This window comes from Malus domestica, chromosome 10 (genome assembly GCF_042453785.1).
Source record: "Malus domestica chromosome 10, GDT2T_hap1".
Lineage (NCBI taxonomy): Eukaryota > Viridiplantae > Streptophyta > Magnoliopsida > Rosales > Rosaceae > Malus > Malus domestica.
In genome coordinates, this window is record NC_091670.1 from 7,523,994 (window position 1) to 7,542,210 (window position 18,217).

The window sequence follows — 18,217 nt, forward strand, 5'->3', positions numbered from 1 at the left end:
AAGGCAATCCCTCGTGAAACTCAAAGGCATTCTCAACGTCAAAGTCAATCTCACTTTGTCCATGAAACGTAAATTCTACAATTGGAAACCCTGAAACTTAAATTAAATTCCATTTTGCCCATACAGTTCACGTCCATAAACAAATTTGTCAAAAGAATAATGATAGGTAGACGATGGTTTTAAATCACATTATGTGATTGTTATTTATTGGAATATCACTTAACGTGTTCATTTTCTATTAGTGATATATCATTTAATTTACAAAACTAGTTTTAAAATTTGATCTATCTAACATTACTCCGGTTAAAACATGACATGAGTGAGACCCAATTAGGTTGAATTGTAAGCCATGTGGACCAAAATTATAAAAGAATTTAATTTTTTTAAAAACGTTAAACGTTTGATAAATCTATGGAAAATTAAATGTTATATGAAATAATACACCTTTTTTATATTGTTATATAAAATAAAATTTTAAGATATTTTTCATTAACTTTCCAAAATCATTAATGACATTGTGGAGCAAAAAATAATCACAAGGCGACACGTGAATTTTTGGATAAAAGAGGAAAAAAATACCCTTAAGGCATACCGGGATTCCTACGCACGAGCAGCGGGCAATCATCCCGTTAACCAAGTCAAAAATGCCCAAAGAAGGTAACAAATAAAAGTTATTTCATCCATATACTCCACAAGGTAACAATTCCAAACATTCCATTTAAATTAGATTAATTGGTGAATTAATGGATTTTTTTTCCTAATTAATCCATTAAATCACCAATTAAATGACCAATTATGCCAATTAATCCCCCTTACATAACCCATCACCCATGACACACCAAAAGGAGCCCAAAAGGGCCGGCCACATCTTCTAAAAAGGGGATTGGTCATTCTCTATAAATTAGACCTCGTTTTCTCTAAAAATAGCTAAGGTGATACTCTTACAAAACTCCCAAAAATTCTCTAAACAATTTTTCTCTCTAAATTCTAACTTTAGCATCGGAGATTCTTCGGCCAAAGCCCCCCCATTCATCGTGGGTGCGTGAGGTTTTTGGCCTTCATTGAGAGTAGAGATCCATACTCGTAGAAGATTCTCGCATAAAAATGTTTTTTCTCTATTTTCTAGTCCATTTGAATATTTTTCATACGTTCATATTGTTAGAATTTTTTATTTGCAAAGGTTCTTTGATAAAACGTATAAGAAAAATATAATGGCTAGAAATTTAGAAAAATTCTACAAGTGAAAATTCTAATACTCAAGAAATGGGACCGCGGCGATCCACGAGGCTAAATGTGGTCATAGGCGGAGTGGTACCACCACTACAAGGTTCCACCATGGCCTAAGCCGTGCCATCCAAGCTTGCACGGGTTCGATCCCAAGCCTCGCATTCGTATGCATCACACGCTGAGCAGCCTGCTCCCGACGAGTAGCCCACTCCCGTGGTCCAGCCTGCTCCCGACGAGCAGCTTACTCTCGTGGCCCAGCCTGCTTCCGCCAAGCAGCCCACTCTCGCGGCCCAGCTGCTCTCGTGGCTCAGCCTGCTCTTGACGATCAGCCCACTCCCGTGGTCTAGCTTGCTTCCGCTGAGCAACCCACTCTCGTGGCCTAGCCTGCTCTCATGGCCTAGCCTGCTCCCGCGACCCAGTCTGCTCTCGTGACTTTCCAAGCAGCCCAAGTCAGCCCAAGACTATCTCAACTATCCGGACCTACCATCGAGCCGGGGGCATTCTCACCACATTTTTTCGTGGATTTAACAATTCCCAACTCAAATCTCGCACCCAGAGTCTACCGCCCTTCCATTGCCAAATAAGGCATATTTATTCCAAGCTCTTCCAATCCAAATGGCGAACAACACTTGTCTCGACAAGTCATAGAGTTGACGAGCACCCTTGCACAACAGACAACCTTGGTGAATCAACTTTTGCAATGCATCGGAATCCAACATGCCCCGAACGAGGTATCCCGAAGTAAGACAAGGGCAGACGAACCTTTCTAGCAGCGTCTCGGCAAACAGCTATTCGACCAGCCACGAGCCGAGCGTTCGGGCAGTGAACACTCCCGATTGGGCCCCCGAGATAGCGAATACTCCCGTCTTAGCGCACGGAGGAGCGTACACTCTTGACTAGGCCCACGGATGATCATACATTCACGGTTGGGGTCACACTCAGATAGTCAACATGAGCAACCTTCCGAACAAAATGTTCATTTGTGGCTAAGCCCGCAAGGAGCATCATTCACCTCTCATTGGAGTAGGCAGCACGACAAACGGAGAGAAGCAGTCACTTAATCCAGCTCAAGTTCAACCAGCAGCCTACGAAGAACTCATTCGCTTGCTAGGAATGCACCACATGCATTGCATCCGCGGCATAGACGAGCCAAACACATGGAAGAGCAGTCTAAACCAGCAAGTCGGCAGCCGAGAGCTTCGTTACCCCAACAAAGGAAAATTCAGGAAGAAGTAAAGAGACTCTTGACCAAGCGATTGCATGATTTCCAATGCAATGAGGTCACCGACGAGGCACTACGATGGAACATGACCAACATAAGCAGGTCACGCTTCACGGACGAGATCGAGCAGGCAGAGCCTCCACGCGAGTTCAACATGCCACATTTCACATCTTTCAAAGGGGATAAAGACCTAGAGAGACACTTAAAACACTACTGAAGCGCAATGATCCTTTATCGAAACAACGATGACCTCATGTGCAAGATATTCGCCACCACTCTACAAGGCGAGGCGCAAGATTGGTTCTACACCCTGCTGCCACAATCCATTCGGAATTTCTACGAACTTTCTTTGGTTTTCACCAAAGAATATTCATCCTATCGCTTGATAAAAAAGAAGTTCGATCATTTGTTTGACATCAAGAAGAACCCAAAGGAGTCACTTCATGACTATGTGAGGAGATTCAAAGCAGAGAAAGCAAGGATAGTCGCAATGACTCGATAGCTAGAGCAGCCTTTCAAAAAGGCCTTCCAGCAGACCATCCGCTATTCAGAAAATTGATTATAAAAGAAGATTTAACTCTGGCAGACTCTTTAGCTTTGGTAGAGAAGCATGCATTTTGGGACGAGGTTCGCCAATGCACATTCAAGGACTTGAAGAAGTACCCGACATCACTTCCCTAGAAGCAGCAGAGGACTTATTTGCATGTTTGACGGTATCTAAAGTAGCAATAAGCTCTACCATCATGCGAGAAGAGCTGGGGGCCCGACTACCTATATTTTACAATTCAAAAGCTCTCTTCGATGCTATTAAAAATTTAAAAGCTAACTTTGACGATAATTGTTGTAACCCAAAAGCTTAAGTTTTACGTTCAAACGCACGCAGTCATCATCATGATGCACTATTCCGCTGAATCCAAACCCGTGACGATAAAGGCGTAGACCTTGGCAGATGCAAAGTTTTCTGACGAATGCAACAACTCGGCCCAAAAGACATGCCAAGGGCAGACGAACACACTCAGAAGCAAATTTTATCCTTGTCTTCCCAGAAGATTCTACGTAAGAGTAACATGTACTGGTAGTCGAACACTATCTCCTGCTGCGCGTTACACGACCCTAGCCGACCCTTGCTCCATTATTCAGCTCTAGAGTGGCCTAATACCGAAAGTTGAACATCTTTTGCTACATGTAACATGGCCCCAACGCCACGGCTCCCTACCGCGCCTTCAAGCATAGCCTTGACAACGCAACAGAGCGGTCCAATGACGCCCCGAAGGCAGTCGAACACACTTTAGCCATATCTACTCCCTCAATGGAGATTTCTGGCATTTGCATGTTGACGCCGCATCCAACTACAAAGGCTCGTGAGCAGCCGTGGTTCTTGCCACCCCAAACGGTTCAATGCTCGATCAGGCGATCACTCTAAGCTTTAAAGCATCTAAACGAAGCAGAGTACGAAGCCCCACTAGCAGGCCTTCGAATGACAAAAGACTTGGTGGTGAAAAAGCTTTTAATTCATTCTGATTCCTAGCTAATCACCAGCCAGACTACTAGGGGCAAAGGCATGATGATCGTGGCAACCGACTACTTCACCAAATAGATAAAAGCAGAGCCCATGATGATCACGATTCAGACGAACATATAGCGCTTCAAATGAAAGAGAATCATTTGCTGATTTGGCATCCCTTAATCCATCGTCACCGACAACGGTCGTAATTCGTGGGCAAAGATTTGGTGAAGTTTTTCCAAAAATATGGCATCAAGCAGCACATGTCTACGCCAAGATATCATTAAGGCAATAGGCGGGCCAAAGCATCCACTAAGATAATCCTCGACTGTCACAAGAAATCCCCTACCAATAAGAAAAGAAAATAGCCAGACGAACTCCCTGGATGTCTATGGGCATATCGCACCACCAAAAGATGAGTAACCAAAAGGAGATAGCCACAAGCTTAAATCTGGCATAGGAGAAATACGAGCAAACTATCACCCGCATCGCAACTTACCAGCAGCAGTTCCTCTCCAGCCACAACAAAAGGGCTAAGATCCGGCAGTTCCAGCCCAGAGATCTAGTCCTAATAAGAGCCTTCATCACTGCCAGCAGAGAAGGTTCCAAAAAATGAATCTCATCTGGGAAGGTCTGTATAAGATTAGCAGAGTAGGCAGAAATAGTAATTACACAACAAAAAAAAGATTGAAAAGCAGTGGAGCGCCTACAATCTGAAGAGCTACCATGTGTGACCTCCAACTACATCAAAGCTCGAAGACTCAAGAAGCTCGATGGGCACCACCACATAAGCTGAGGACTATCCAGTTGTTATGCAGTTCCCACCTTACAGCTAAGTTCTCGTTCGTTTCACTCATTTTTCAATGAGGAATTTAGAAGTAATCACAACTTGGCTCGGCTGCATGCTTACAACAACTAATCATTCCTACACTTCAAAAGATTACTGCGCCCTTCTTAAGGACTCATCGTAGGAATTGCGTCCCTCGAGGGATTAATCATGCTCACTAGTGCGAGAGGGTAAACTAATTGCTCTCCAGTGCAAGAGGGTAAACCAATTCCCGGACACCTATATGGGTCAGCTCTCTAAGACGGGAGGATAAATTTTACACTCCAAATATCCAGACGTGGATGAGCCTGGCTGCCCTAGTATAACTGGATGCACGATGGCTTGCGCCGAGATTCCTAGAAGTAGCCACAATGGTCTTTTTCAAGGCTTAGCTAACTGGAGGATTTTGGGTCTCTTGGTCTAATCTGCGGGGAACCGGGCCCTAGAGACGGAGGGGGCACATTACACAGTACGCCCTACAGACAGATGCCCTGGAACCCTAAAGCTACTACCCGAGTGCACTAAGGTAGCCTACGGATTCCAGAATATTGCCTACGGCTTGCCCTTCGAGCAGTAAAGCTGCGCTAGACTTATACAACCACACATTCTTGTGAAAGATTAAACAAGCTAGCGCGCATATACGAAGCTTTATCCACTGCCAACATGCTACGTAGTCGATAAGCTTCACCTCTGCCAAACGTGGAACAACCTACACCAAGTCCTAAAGTATTGTGATACTTGCTATGCAACCTACGGAATTGGAGAAAGTCAAGGTTAATAGCCTAGTGGTTACGCAGACTTGTCTGCTTCTATAAGTAAGGCATCCGACTGCCAACCCTATGGCTAACAACTTTGTAAAGTTCTACACCAACACCTACGACTGCATAGGCTACGCGAGCTTGTCTACTTATAAAAAATTAGCATGCCTGCCACTGGTCTATCAAGTCTAAAGGTTAGGACATGAACAAAAGAAGTGAAGATGAAGAAAAGCGAAGGAAAACATGTTTATAAACAATTAGCAAAGACCGAAGGAGTTCAAGCAAAACAAGAGCTACAAGAAAAAAACAAATAAAATCCTAAAGACTACCTAGAAGACTACGGCGGCTTGGACATCCCATGATTACTCGGTCGCCATACCTTCAGCAACTGTAACGCTCTTAGCAGTGGCATCATCCGACGCTTCACCGCTGGCTGCCCCAACCTGGGCACCAACTTCTTCAACTACTTTACCAATGGAAGCCTTAAAAGTAAAAGCAAGCAAGTCTTCTAGAGAAATAGAAAAGGTCTCGAAACCTCAAGCCCATCCTTCTCACCCTTCAGCTGCTCATTCTTCTCAAGCAGACTAACACGGACACACTGCAGCTCATCCACTCTTTTTTTTCAAACTTTCGTTGATCTTCAGTAAATCTTGAAGTTCCAACACTTGGGGTTCAAGTCTATCGATGATTCTCTTGAAGTGGATCACTTGATTATAAGCAGCAATCAACTCTTCATCCTTTTCATAAGCAGCGAAACGAAGCTCAAAAACTGCAAACTCAAGATCTTGAATCTGAGGTATGTAACATCCAATCTCTTTCTCTGCACTTTCATACTTAACTTGCATCGCAACAAGCCTAGTCTTCAAGTCGACGATCTCATGGCGAGCGATCTCAAGCTGCAAAGAAGTGGGGGCAGAAATATTAGACCCATTCAAAGCAATAAGCTTATAATCCAACCTCTTGATCTCTTCGGATGAGGAATAAGCTTCAGTTGCCATAGTCTTCGCCACCTCCTTGGTAGCCTTGCTGTATATACATCATAGAAAGCAGAGCAGTCTTTCTATATTGGGTCGTATGCTTTGTAAAGGAACTTGGGCAAACAACCCTTCTATCATCATCAACAAACTTGGCACAAGTGTCCATGTCTTCAAGCAGATTTAGCTTTAAAAGTAGGCTTAGTGAATTTCTCACAGCTGCCCACGCGAGCAGTCTCTTCTTTCCTAGCAGGATCAATCTCAGCAGCAAAGGAAATAGGCTTTGGCGCCACTTTAGTAGTAGAGTCTACCTTATCACTATTTATAGTAGCAAGCCTCTCCAAAGGTGAACCAGACTTAGCTCCCAATAGACATCTTGGTACAGACTTCGGCAATTGGGGCATGACAGAACCTTTACGTTGAGCAATCCTATCAGCAATCGTACTAGCCATTCTCGACATGGTAGGCGCCACATGCTCAGATTTAGCAGCCTTATTTTTTCTTCCTATTGGAAGAAGTTAGTCAATCACAAGCATCTCGGCAGCAGGCAGGCCCTCATGAGCAGCAGAGGAAGTCTTCAGTCGTTATCAACCGGTATCTCTTGATCAGGCGGGGAAGATCTCTTTTTTCCACCATCATTCATAGTAGGTTTCACGACAGCGATCAGATGAGCCAATGCATCCGTCTTGATCCTCTTTACCTCATCTTTCGGAAGTAGTCCACCTTACTTCCGATGAAGAGAACTAAGCAGCCAACGTCATTCACAGTACTCAGCAGAGGATATTAACCCAGCATTCTAGTAGGCAGGATGCCTGCATGCCCAACATTCTAGCAACCCATGAGGCCCGCGACCTCCTCATTTCTTTCAGTCGCCAGCCTGGCCCGAGTAAGGTCAAAGAGCCCAAAGGATATGAGTCATGTGGCTCACCTAGCATTGCGCCCCAGCATCACAATCCGCGACCCCGACCACATAAGTTGCCCTTGGCTCTAGCCAAGCCAAACAGCCCAAGCAATGGCCCCTACCACGATGCCTCATCGGCCCATGCCGAGCTGACTCCTGGCCTCTGCCAGCCGACGTGCCGCACCACCCCGACGGTTACCCCACAATAACACATCCAAGAAGAAGACAAGAAAAAATTAATTTTTTCTTACATCGGTGCAGCACGGAGAAGACAAAGAAATCAACGAAATACGGTCCTTTGCACGGGCAAGATGTAGAAGATTGCTAGAGTAGGGGGAACAAATATCCTCTAAGCTCTCTCTCTCTTGTAGGGTAGAATAAATCGCTCTCCAAAGTTGATTTAACAACCCACTTAAGGCGGACTTAAATAGGCTTTGAGAGAAATTTATTTCCCTTTCCTAGAAGGACCTAATTTCCTATTAAAGAGAGAATCTACATCAAAATAGGAAGCAGTCATACGTTTCCTAAAGCAAGATGATCTACACCTGCTGCCCTTTCCTACGAGCAGCCCAACAAGTGTGGGGGCATTTATGGAGCCAAAAATAATCATAAGGCGACACGTGGATTTTTGGATAAAAGAGGACAAAAATACCCTTGAGGCATACCGGGATTCCTACGCACGAGCAATGGGTAATCATCCATTAACCAAGTCAAAAATGCCCAAAGAAGGTAACAAATAAAAGTTATTTCATCCATATACTCCACAAGGTAACAATTCCAAACATTCCATTTAAATTAGATTAATTGGTGAATTAATGGATTTTTTTTTCCTAATTAATCCATTAAATCACCAATTAAATGACCCATTATGCCAATTAATCCCCCATTACATAACCCATCACCCATGACACACCAAAAGGAGCCCATAAGGGCCGGCCACATCTTCTAAAAAGGGGATTGGTCATTCTCTATAAATTAGACCCCATTTTCTCTAAAAGGACCTAAGTTGATACTCTTGCAAAACTCCCAAAAATTCTCTAAACACTTTTTCTCTCTAAATTCTAACTTTGGCATCGGAGGTTCTTCGGCCAGAGCCCCCGCATTCATCGTGGGTGCGTGAGGCTTTTGGCCTTCACCTAAGGTGTTAATTGTTTTGTAGGTGCAATTTTGTCCAAGAAGAAAGCGGCGGAAATTCGTAGAAAAAATCAACTATTTCTAAAAATTATCAAACTTCACAGAAATGAAGATCTCAGGGAGTAAAAGAACTTCCATACCTGTGACTAAGGCCAATTTGGCCGGGAAAAGCCTCGATTTCATGAAAACTCGTCGAAAACCCTTGAAATAGGTGTTCTTGATTCGACTCCAAACAAGCTATGACGCCTCCAAGGTTGATTGGGCTTTGTTTCTGGGTTCATGGAGAGTCTAGTGGTGGAAGTGGTTGACGATATTTGCTTCAGAAATGGCGGATCACCGCCACGTAACCCTCGGCGCACCCAACTCCGTTCTTCACCAAATTGGGTGAAACAGCGAATATTAGAGTTTAAAAGGAAGAATGAGGGTTGTGGAGTTGATTATAAGAGGAGTATCGGTGTAATTCGTCGAATTTTGGCCAAAATCACGACGAAAAATGGTGAAGAAAGCCGGGTCTAGCATCGGATCAGGAACCGGGTCCTGTAGGGTCTGGGTTGGCTGCACCTCAACTCTCTCATTTCCCCTCCTTTCTCTCATCTCTCATTGGTTCACCCTCTCATCTCTCATTTTCTGATTGAGCGACCTGCCCTCCTTTCCCTCATTTATTTATCATCACCACTGCCCATCTTTTCTTCCATTTAATCTGGGGCACACACGTGGCTTTCCAGATATTTCCCCAAAAATTTGGAGCTTTCTTGAAACTAATAAATTTACTAAAATGCCCCCAACTTTAAACGTTAATAACTTCTTCGTTATAACTCAAAATTGCGTTTCGTTTGCGCCCATGTGTCCGTAGCAATAAGTAATATGAGGATACGCCAAGAAAACGAACCTTACACAACATGACAAGACGGTCAACAAAAAAATCAACGCTTTGCCTCGAAGGGCATTTTCGTAAACTCAGTTATTAAAATTATAAAAATCATAATTTTTAGGGACGGGCTATTACAATTAATTTGTCATCTTACTTTAACTACATTAAGTTTTTCATCCAAATAAATCATGTACTTTGCATAAATTGGCTTCAAGGTTATTTCGGGCTTTCTAACTCCCCAAACCCTTACAAGATTATTTCAGACATTTCAACTTTTTTTTTTTTTTTAAGAACGGGATAAACTGTTTGGAATCTTAAAGCTTGCAATTAGTTAAACTTCATATTAGTGACTCTAATGTAGTACACCATAAGTTTTTGAGACGAACATGACATGTTTTTTATATAAGCCAAAATTTTTTGGTGAATACCAAAAAGAAGTAGAAAACTTGTGAAAAGGAGGTCAAAAGTCCAAAAACCAATACCAAAATAAAAGATCCCATTGAAGCGGCCAATCTCAAGCATATTGTCTATATATCTGGTCGCACAAATTGCATGGTATCATAAATATAGATCTTTGATATTATCCTTCCAACTCCTTGGGTAAATATATCATTGTATAAAATCAAAAAATTCATAGAGGCTCAACTCTAGTTTTTATGAAATTATCTTTTAAAAGCAACTTATAAGAGCAGTTCCACACCTAACATAAATGCGCTAACACCCAACGCATTTATTCACTTAATGAAAAGTGATAGACCCCAATGAACAATAATAGGCCAAATGCATCTCCACCCCTAAAAAAATGCGCTGGCACAAACGATCTCCACCCTTACAAAATAAGCTGGCACCTAGCCCATTTACAATATTTTAAAATTTTTTTATAAAAGAATAAATAAATAAAATAGTTTTAATTTCGAATAAGATTTTTAACCAATCTCGTCACGCCACGTGTCATTATTCGCACGTACTATTTTGTGAATAGATTTCCGCTAAGATTTGCAACCAATCCTGAGGTCACACGGGCCACGCGCCTCGCGTGTCCGTGCCACGTGCCTGGCCCATGAGGTCACACGGGCCTGTCCCAAGGTCTGTCAATTTTAGGTTGGCCTAGAGACCAGCTTGGGCTAGGTGCCAGGCAATCTACTGGGCTGGAAAGAGTCCCTAGGTGTCGGGCCATTTTTTTGCCTGTGTGCCGGCCTATCCCACCCCCGGTGGAAGTGCTCTAAGGTCTTTTTAAAAGCAGTTATCTGAAGGTTATTTCTTTTAAAATAAGTAAGTAATTTTACTTTACCAAACACTTTTATTGCTTAAATTAAAGGGTAAATTACAAAAAACTACCTCAACTATTGGGTTATTAACAGTTTCATACCTCGTCTTTAAAAAGTTTCAATGTCATACCTTATCTTCGAATTTGTTGCAATGTCATACCTTCCGTTAGTTGACTGTTAGTTCCTCTGTTAAATGCTGACGTGGCATGAGGCAAGGTCCATTTTTTATTAAAAAATTATTAAAAACTTAAAAAAAATATTAATTAAATATTAAAAATTAAAAAAAAAACCCTACAACCCAGAAGAAGAAAAAAAAAACCAAAACTAGAGCCCAACCCGCAACCCATCCTCCACCTCCTCCGCGCACCCATCTTTCCCATCTTCCCCCCTCCACCCAAGCCCAACTCACAACCCAAAAAAAAAAAAAAAAACCCCTTCTTCTTCTTCTTCTTCTTCTAGGTTTGCAGGTTGGGTGGGGGAGAAAGGGGTTGGGTTGGGGGAGGGGGACGAACTAGGTTTGTTTTTGTTTTGGGTTGCAGGGGGTTGAGTTTTTTTTTGGGGTGGGGGGGACGAACTGGGTTTGGTTTGGGTCTTCTTCTTCTTCTTTCTAGGTTGCAAGGGGTTGAGTTTGTGGGCGGGTCGGGTGGGGGGGTGGTGGGGGACGAACTGGGTTTGGTTTGGGTTTTATTTTATTTTATTTTTATTTTCTTCTTCTTCCTCCTTCTTCTTTTTGGGTTTTTGTGGGCGTCGCGGGGGGGGGGGGGGACGAAATGGGTTTGGTTTGGGTTTTTTTTTTTTCTTCTTCTTCTTCCTCCCTTTTCTCTCTGGATTGCAGGGGGGACGAATTGGGTTTGGTTTGGGTTTTTTATTTTTTATATTTTTTCTTCTTCTTCTAGGTTGCAGGGGTTGGCTTTTAAATTTTATTTTATTTTAATTCTTAATATTTAATTAATATTTTTAATAAAAACTGGACCTTTCTCATGCCACGTCAGTATTTAACAGAGGAAGTGACAGTCAATTGACGGAAGGTATGACATTGCAACAAATTCAATGATAAAGTATGACATTGAAACTTTTTAAAGACGAGGTATGAAACTGTTAATGACTCAATAGTTGAGGTAGTTTTTTGTAATTTACCCAAAATAAAATTCCAGACGGGGCTAAGAGTTAAATGATCTTGGTCAAGGGGTTGGTTGCAATTTGCTTAAAAGGAAGAAGAGGGCTGAGTTCAATAGAAAAGCACCTTCGGCCGGTTTTTGCAAAGAGTGAAAAGCCTTTGGTGTACCTCTTTTTTTCTCAAAAATAGCAACAGATGACAGATGCTTCTAACAATGGCACCCAAGCTTCTCTCTCCCCTCTTCCCATGGCTTATTCTACTGACCCTCTTCCTCCTCTTCCTCTACTCCTCACTCCTCCCCTTCCACCCACCCTCTCCACCAACCCCTCCATCCAACAAGTTCCCCACTTTACCCTCCTGCAATTTCTTCAAAGGCCATTGGGTCCAAGACCCCAACCGCAAACCCATGTACGATGAGACCTGCCCATTTCACAGAAACTCCTGGAACTGCCTCAGGAACAAGAGGGACAACATGGGAATCATCAATTCTTGGAAATGGGTCCCTCAAGGTTGCGTCTTGCATCGGATCGACCAGGCACGGTTTCTGGGTCGGATGAGGAACAGGAATATTGGGTTCGTCGGCGACTCGCTGAATGAGAATTTTTTGGTGTCGTTTTTGTGCATTCTCAGAGTGGCGGATGCGGGTGCTAAGAAGTGGAAGAGGAAGGGGGCTTGGAGAGGAGCTTATTTTCCTAAGTTCAACGTTACGGTGGGGTATCATCGGGCAGTGTTGCTCGCTAAATATGAGTAAGATATCCTAGTTTTGTATCAACTAATTTCATGGGAATGTTTGTTTTTGCTATTTTGTTTGATTTATGAACATGCGTTGCGCCTTGCATTGACCTTTTTAACTATCCAGGATTGTGGCCTTTGATTGGATTGTGAATTTGTTGTTGTAAACCAATTTGATGTTTGGTCTAATCTATTAAAAGAATGCAACTCTGTTAGATTAAGCATTTTCGGACTTTCGTTGGCACTGACATTAGGAAGTTTCTGGATCGAACCTTGAGCTTCTTAATTTTGTATGTCGAAATGCATGCTAGACATATGTAGATCGACGTGAATGAAGTCATTGGAAACTTTGATTTATTCTTGCCTATGCATTTCGGTATTGGGTTTCCTTGAGTTTTAAGGGGACTGGTGGTGGTTTTAGTATTTCCCTAAACTGGAATTTTAATCTGGAATGCTGTTGACTGTCTTTTTTCTGAGTTTCATTTTTTGTGTAAATGAGTTATGAAAATGGAAACCTCACATGCTCATAGCTGATTGAATCAAGGTGGCAACCAAAACAGACTGCGGGTGGGGATGAAGATGGATTGAAGGGAACGTATCGAGTAGATGTTGATATTCCTGCCAATGATTGGGCCAACATTGCTGATTTTTATGATGTCCTAGTTTTCAATACAGGGCACTGGTAATACCCCTCTCCTTCTGATAATTCACCAAATCTGTTGATTAACGAATTGATTGATTTATTGATATCTTTTTTAAAGCTGTGGCATGTCTGAAAGAGTTTTAACATTACAGGTCTTAAGGATTCTAGTTTTCGTAGCATCGTATATTGTATGGTCCTCTTCAGTAGTCTATTTGATTGATGAAATGGCCCATTCTAACCCTAATCATCAATGAGATTAAATTGATTAATGAATGCCAGGAAAAGGTAGTGGACATAGAGATAAATAATTTATTTATTTATTTATAAAATATACACACACACTCACACAGAAAGAGAGGTTACAGTCTGGTTTTTGAAAGGAACAGAAATAACTTCAAGTAATTGAAAAGCTTTTTAAAAAAGGAAAATTAGAAAGCTTGCTTTACAAGTATCCTACAGTAATCCTAATTGGTGTACATGCGAAGCATTTCCTCTATCTCCTGAAAAGGACATCATATGGATTAAAAGGGTCTGTCACCCTAAAACTAGGATTCATTTGATATTGAACACACTAGTGCTCACTCAAATCTCCTGTTGAGTTTGTTGCTTTGAGATGGCACCTCATTAGTTTTGTTTACATGTCTGACCTCTATTATCTGTTCATATTCTGCATAAAACAGCTGCTAAAGAATTTGTGCTTAACTAGGTGGAATTCTGATAAATTTCCAAAAGCGACTCCTCTCACTTTTTATCGTGCGGGCGAACCAATACTACCTCCCCTTGATATATTAGATGGATTTAAAGTTGTTCTTGAGAATATGGTACCATACATACAAAACAAAGTTCCTCACAAGACACTCAAGATATGGCGTTTACAATCGCCAAGGCATTTTTATGGAGGTGATTGGAATCAGAACGGCAGTTGCTTGTTCAATAAGCCCCTTGAGGAGCAGCAGGTATGAATTCATTATGGCTACCCTTATACCACTGTCCATGGTTTCATACACCTGTACATTGTGAAACAAAACCGTAAAATTTTGTGAGTTTCTTTTGAATTTGATATTTTCTGGAACATGTCACCAACAATTCATAATCAAACAATGGCTTGAAAATGAAACCAGATCTTGTGCTTCCATTTTTTTTCCTTTGATTTTTGTTTGGAGTGTTTTCTCGAGAAACTCATAGTAATGCCTCAACAGCTTGACTTGTGGTTTGATCCCAGCAACAATGGACCGAACAAAGAAGAAAGACTGCTGAATCGTCTGATTGAAGGCGCATTACAAGGAACCAATATTCAACTGCTTGACCTGACTCAACTGAGTGAATTCAGAGCAGATGCCCATCCAGCGATTTGGTTGGGACAGAAGGATGCCGTTTCAGTCTGGGGCCAGGACTGCATGCACTGGTGCTTACCTGGTGTGCCAGATACGTGGGTTGACATATTATCAGAACTGATCCATGTTGGGTTGGAGTTGGGATGATGAACAACACTTGGTACACCTAGACTGGAAATTGCATACAAGGATGACTTTCGTGGAAGCCGATTCTTTTGTAACACAAAGTAGACCAAGATAAAGTGAGGCATTGGGTGCATACAATCACGGCACAAGTTTAATTGGAAATTTGTTGACATCTTTTTTATGGAGGAAGGCGGCTTTCTGTTCCCTCTGTTCTGAAGGAGAATGACACGATACAGATTCCACTGAAACTGTAACAAAATCAGACCGCGAAGAAAAAATTTGTAACAAGTGAGAGGCATCATATTTCTTCATTTTTCATTGAAATTATTTCTGGAGTCAGAGAAGGTAGTTCGTGGATAGATCATGGTTTTCTCGATCCTCTAGGTTAAAACAGAATTATCAAGCATTCAGGATCGGGTTTATGTTTGTAATTCAAACTCTTTGTTGCTTAAAACGCTTGCTTTCTAAAGAAATGCAAATCAGTTCATATGTTACAGGCTGTTGTATGCCGTACTTGAACTCTGTACACTAAAATTAAACAGTAGCTGGTATAGCGGAATGATATTGTAAAAGTATACTTGTATTTGTATGTATGTTGTTCAATCACTTGAGAACGTTTATCGTTACACGTGTTGTCATGTGTTCTACAAAATATCGATTGTATCGCGGATATTAGCAACTTTTTGGATTGGACGTGATATAATCTAACAGGGCAAGGGCCACAAATAATGTTAGCATCTGGGTTGTGGCCCAAAACTCAGGGTGTTAGACCCAAATCAGAAACTGCAACAACATCTCATTAGCTTTACTACTTGCTGGTTCCTTCTTCTGAGTTCTCAACCTTGAAGTCATCAAACAACCTGAACTCCTCTGAAAATGACGTTGAGAATCCATCTCCTTTCCCCAAAACTCCCCCACCAACCTCCGAAATTGCACACCAATCCCTTCCCCTCCATATCCAAATCCCATCTCAGCACCGCCACAAGACCACTGCACCAGCGGCGGCGGCAGCAGCAGCAGCAACAATGGCATGATGAGTGACGCGGAGCTTGCGTCGGATTTGTCCAAGATGAACAGTCTCTTGGCGCAGAGGGAGGAGGCCATGGACAAGAGCAGGCAGCTCCTCTTCGCGGAGCTCTGCCAATTCGTGGGTTCGAATTCGGAGGAGGTGAAGAAGAAATGGGGGAAGTTGGAGGAGGAGGAGAAGATGGTTTTGGTGAAAGGGTTTGTTTCGGAGTGGGGTGTCAATTTCCACCCGCTGTCTGCAAAGTCCGTAAAGCAGTTGGTGGAGGAACATGTCCAGGAACAAAACCCTAAACCCGCGAATTCGAAATCGTCTTCTTCTTCTGCTGTTTCTGTTTTGTTTCCCGGTTTCAAGAGAATGATGGGCTTCTCTGACGACGACAAATAGATCGATCCATCCATCCATCCATCACTTCTCACTTTTGTTTTGGGTTTCAGTTTCATCGGTCATTGATTTTAATTTGTTATCCAGAAACATGGTTTTTCGTTATCGAAGTTCAAATGGTATTGTAAATCCACATAAATGAGAATTTCTTTTGGGAGCATGAAACATCCAAATTGGAAAAACAGATGAAATTTGATGAGAGAGGCAATCTTCATTTGATAACTCGTCCAGACTGATTTTCTATATACAAACTGATAACCCACATGGATGCAATTTCCCCAAATATCTTACCATACATTCAGTGGCGAAGTCAGGGATTGTCGGGAGGAGGAGCGAAAATAAAAAAGGCAGCACTCTCAGTCACATTATGTTCTGTTTGATATAACGAGTTATGAGTTCACAACTCCCTTATTTCCAACCTCCTCCTTGTGATAGAAGCAATCCAACTCTTACACTTCATGCAAAGCGAGTCCAACACGGTGGCCTATCGCTGTTATTATCAGTGTCTTCATGACAATAAAACCAGCCGAGAGTGAAAGCAGACTCGGCCACTCTCGGAAAATAATGACAGTGACAAGAATAAAATGCATCGGCATAACTAAGTTACCTGTTTTCATACAAAAATGCATTAGGGACCGTTTGGTGCTTGGCTCACAACTTTCTGAATTCTATCAAGTTTCCCAAAATTGCTTTTCACAAATGCAAAGTTCAGTAACACAAGCTCGAAACCAGAAACACTAATTGAAGTTTGAAACTAAAACAACTTCAGTACCGGCTAACAGCTTCAATCTGAGTCCGGGAATTTGATTCCGCTAACAGTGCTCCAGAAAAAAATGCTTCAAGCTGCATATACAGTGAAAGTCAACTGTTGCATAGAAAGAGGAGGTATTACTCTCAAATATGCTCCATCTATGAGAAGGGATATCAAACTGTATCACTGAAACCCAACTTTTGGGTGAGAACTGAGAAGTGAGGTTCCTGCAACTGTCAATAAGCAAAGTGTGACAAAAGCTTCAGAGAATTAGTGGCCAGAATTAAAACATACAAAAAGAGTTTAAACCCCTTCTGTTTTCCACGCGCACCTCAAAAACTCGTCTAAGAAGGAATTTTCCACCAAGAGAAAGAATACCGAGTCCACCTAAGGCTTTTAGACTTTCCTTTAGAAGCTTTGGCCAAAAATATTTCCTCTGCTAGGTTCTGCAGAAAAATAAAAATGAAGGAATGCTGAACAAGTGACAAAGAGCATACAGGAGATAAAAGGCGCAAAAGTGACAAGACAAATTAGGCATGGATGATACATAAAATTCCCTCTTAAAACATGAAGCCATTGATAGTGAAAACATGTTTCCTGTATTGATATAGATGAGTACTGTTGGAACCCTATTGGACTCTAAACTTATCTCATTCGGGTTTTGAGTTTAGTGGAAACTGAGAACGGTTAGAGTTAATAGGTGAATAAACTTATTTCCTTTAAAGTAGGACATTAAGGGTCAACCATGTTGGTGAGTGGATATCCCACGTTGGAGCACTGTAGACGTGTGTTTTGAACAAACCGTTTTCCTTGATGGGAGGAAATGGTTATGGTTGCATGTTTATAAAAGGATAAGTCCCTACTCAAGGAGAACCTTATCCTCCTTGAGTAGAAGATTTCCTTTTTTTTCCTTGCGATCAATGGCTTCACAAGGTCTGAACTCAAATCACAGTACTTGATGCATGTTCGTAATCTATGTTTGCAGCTATATTAAATTCAAACAAGGACATCAATCATATCCTTGTGATTGGATTGTGACATTTTTGCGGAAGATGCTCCTGACTGCAAGATTAACATTTCAATCGAATCCCACTTTTATCTCCCCCTCTCTCTTCCCTCCATCGAAATTGAATCTTAAATAGAATTCTCTGTCGTCCTTCTCCTCCCTCTCCTCTCCTATGTTCACCAAAATCTCTGTAATACACAAACCCCTCTATAACCAAAACAAAATTAAGATTTTTGTTTTTTTCCTTTTTTTTTCTTCAATATATTCTAATTTCTGGAATTTCAAAGAAATCAATGACATTTCAAGATTTCAATTTTGGGTTTGAGCGACATTTTCAAAGAAATCAACTTACATTTCAAGATTTCTGTTTTGGGTTTTGGGTGGCAATGGATTGTAGGGTAAATGAGTTATGCCG

At 41.8% G+C, this 18,217-nt stretch overlaps 2 protein-coding genes across 3 annotated transcripts; both read left to right on the forward strand.

Annotated features, from left to right (window-relative positions):
• Positions 1 to 11,910: 11,910 nt before the first annotated feature.
• On the forward strand, positions 11,911 to 15,226 carry LOC103445058 (protein trichome birefringence-like 12). 2 transcript variants are annotated; one of them, XM_008384025.4, is made up of 4 exons: positions 11,911 to 12,549; positions 13,079 to 13,216; positions 13,884 to 14,133; positions 14,400 to 15,226. In XM_008384025.4, the coding sequence occupies exons 1-4, from the start codon at positions 12,005 to 12,007 to the stop codon at positions 14,445 to 14,447; spliced, it is 981 nt and encodes a 326-aa protein (XP_008382247.2). In that variant the 5' UTR covers positions 11,911 to 12,004; the 3' UTR covers positions 14,448 to 15,226. The 2 variants fall into 2 exon arrangements, with proteins under 2 accessions (XP_008382247.2, XP_008382246.2); XM_008384024.4 differs by having other exon boundaries at positions 11,914 to 12,549; positions 14,377 to 15,226.
• Positions 15,227 to 15,534: 308 nt separating this feature from the next.
• On the forward strand, positions 15,535 to 16,267 carry LOC108172733 (uncharacterized). Its single transcript, XM_017330707.3, has one exon. It carries the CDS (start codon positions 15,668 to 15,670, stop codon positions 16,046 to 16,048), a length of 381 nt encoding a protein of 126 aa, XP_017186196.2. The 5' UTR covers positions 15,535 to 15,667; the 3' UTR covers positions 16,049 to 16,267.
• Positions 16,268 to 18,217: the final 1,950 nt, after the last annotated feature.

Bases quoted from the DNA above. Each gene is read 5' to 3' on its own strand.
- LOC103445058 (XM_008384024.4), top strand. From the start codon at position 12,005: ATGCTTCTAACAATGGCACCCAAGCTTCTCTCTCCCCTCTTCCCATGG. The intron at 12,550-13,078 runs GTAAGATATCCT...GATTGAATCAAG, and splicing joins GTGTTGCTCGCTAAATATGA to GTGGCAACCAAAACAGACTG. The intron at 13,217-13,883 runs GTAATACCCCTC...GTGCTTAACTAG, and splicing joins GTTTTCAATACAGGGCACTG to GTGGAATTCTGATAAATTTC.
- LOC108172733 (XM_017330707.3), top strand. From the start codon at position 15,668: ATGATGAGTGACGCGGAGCTTGCGTCGGATTTGTCCAAGATGAACAGT.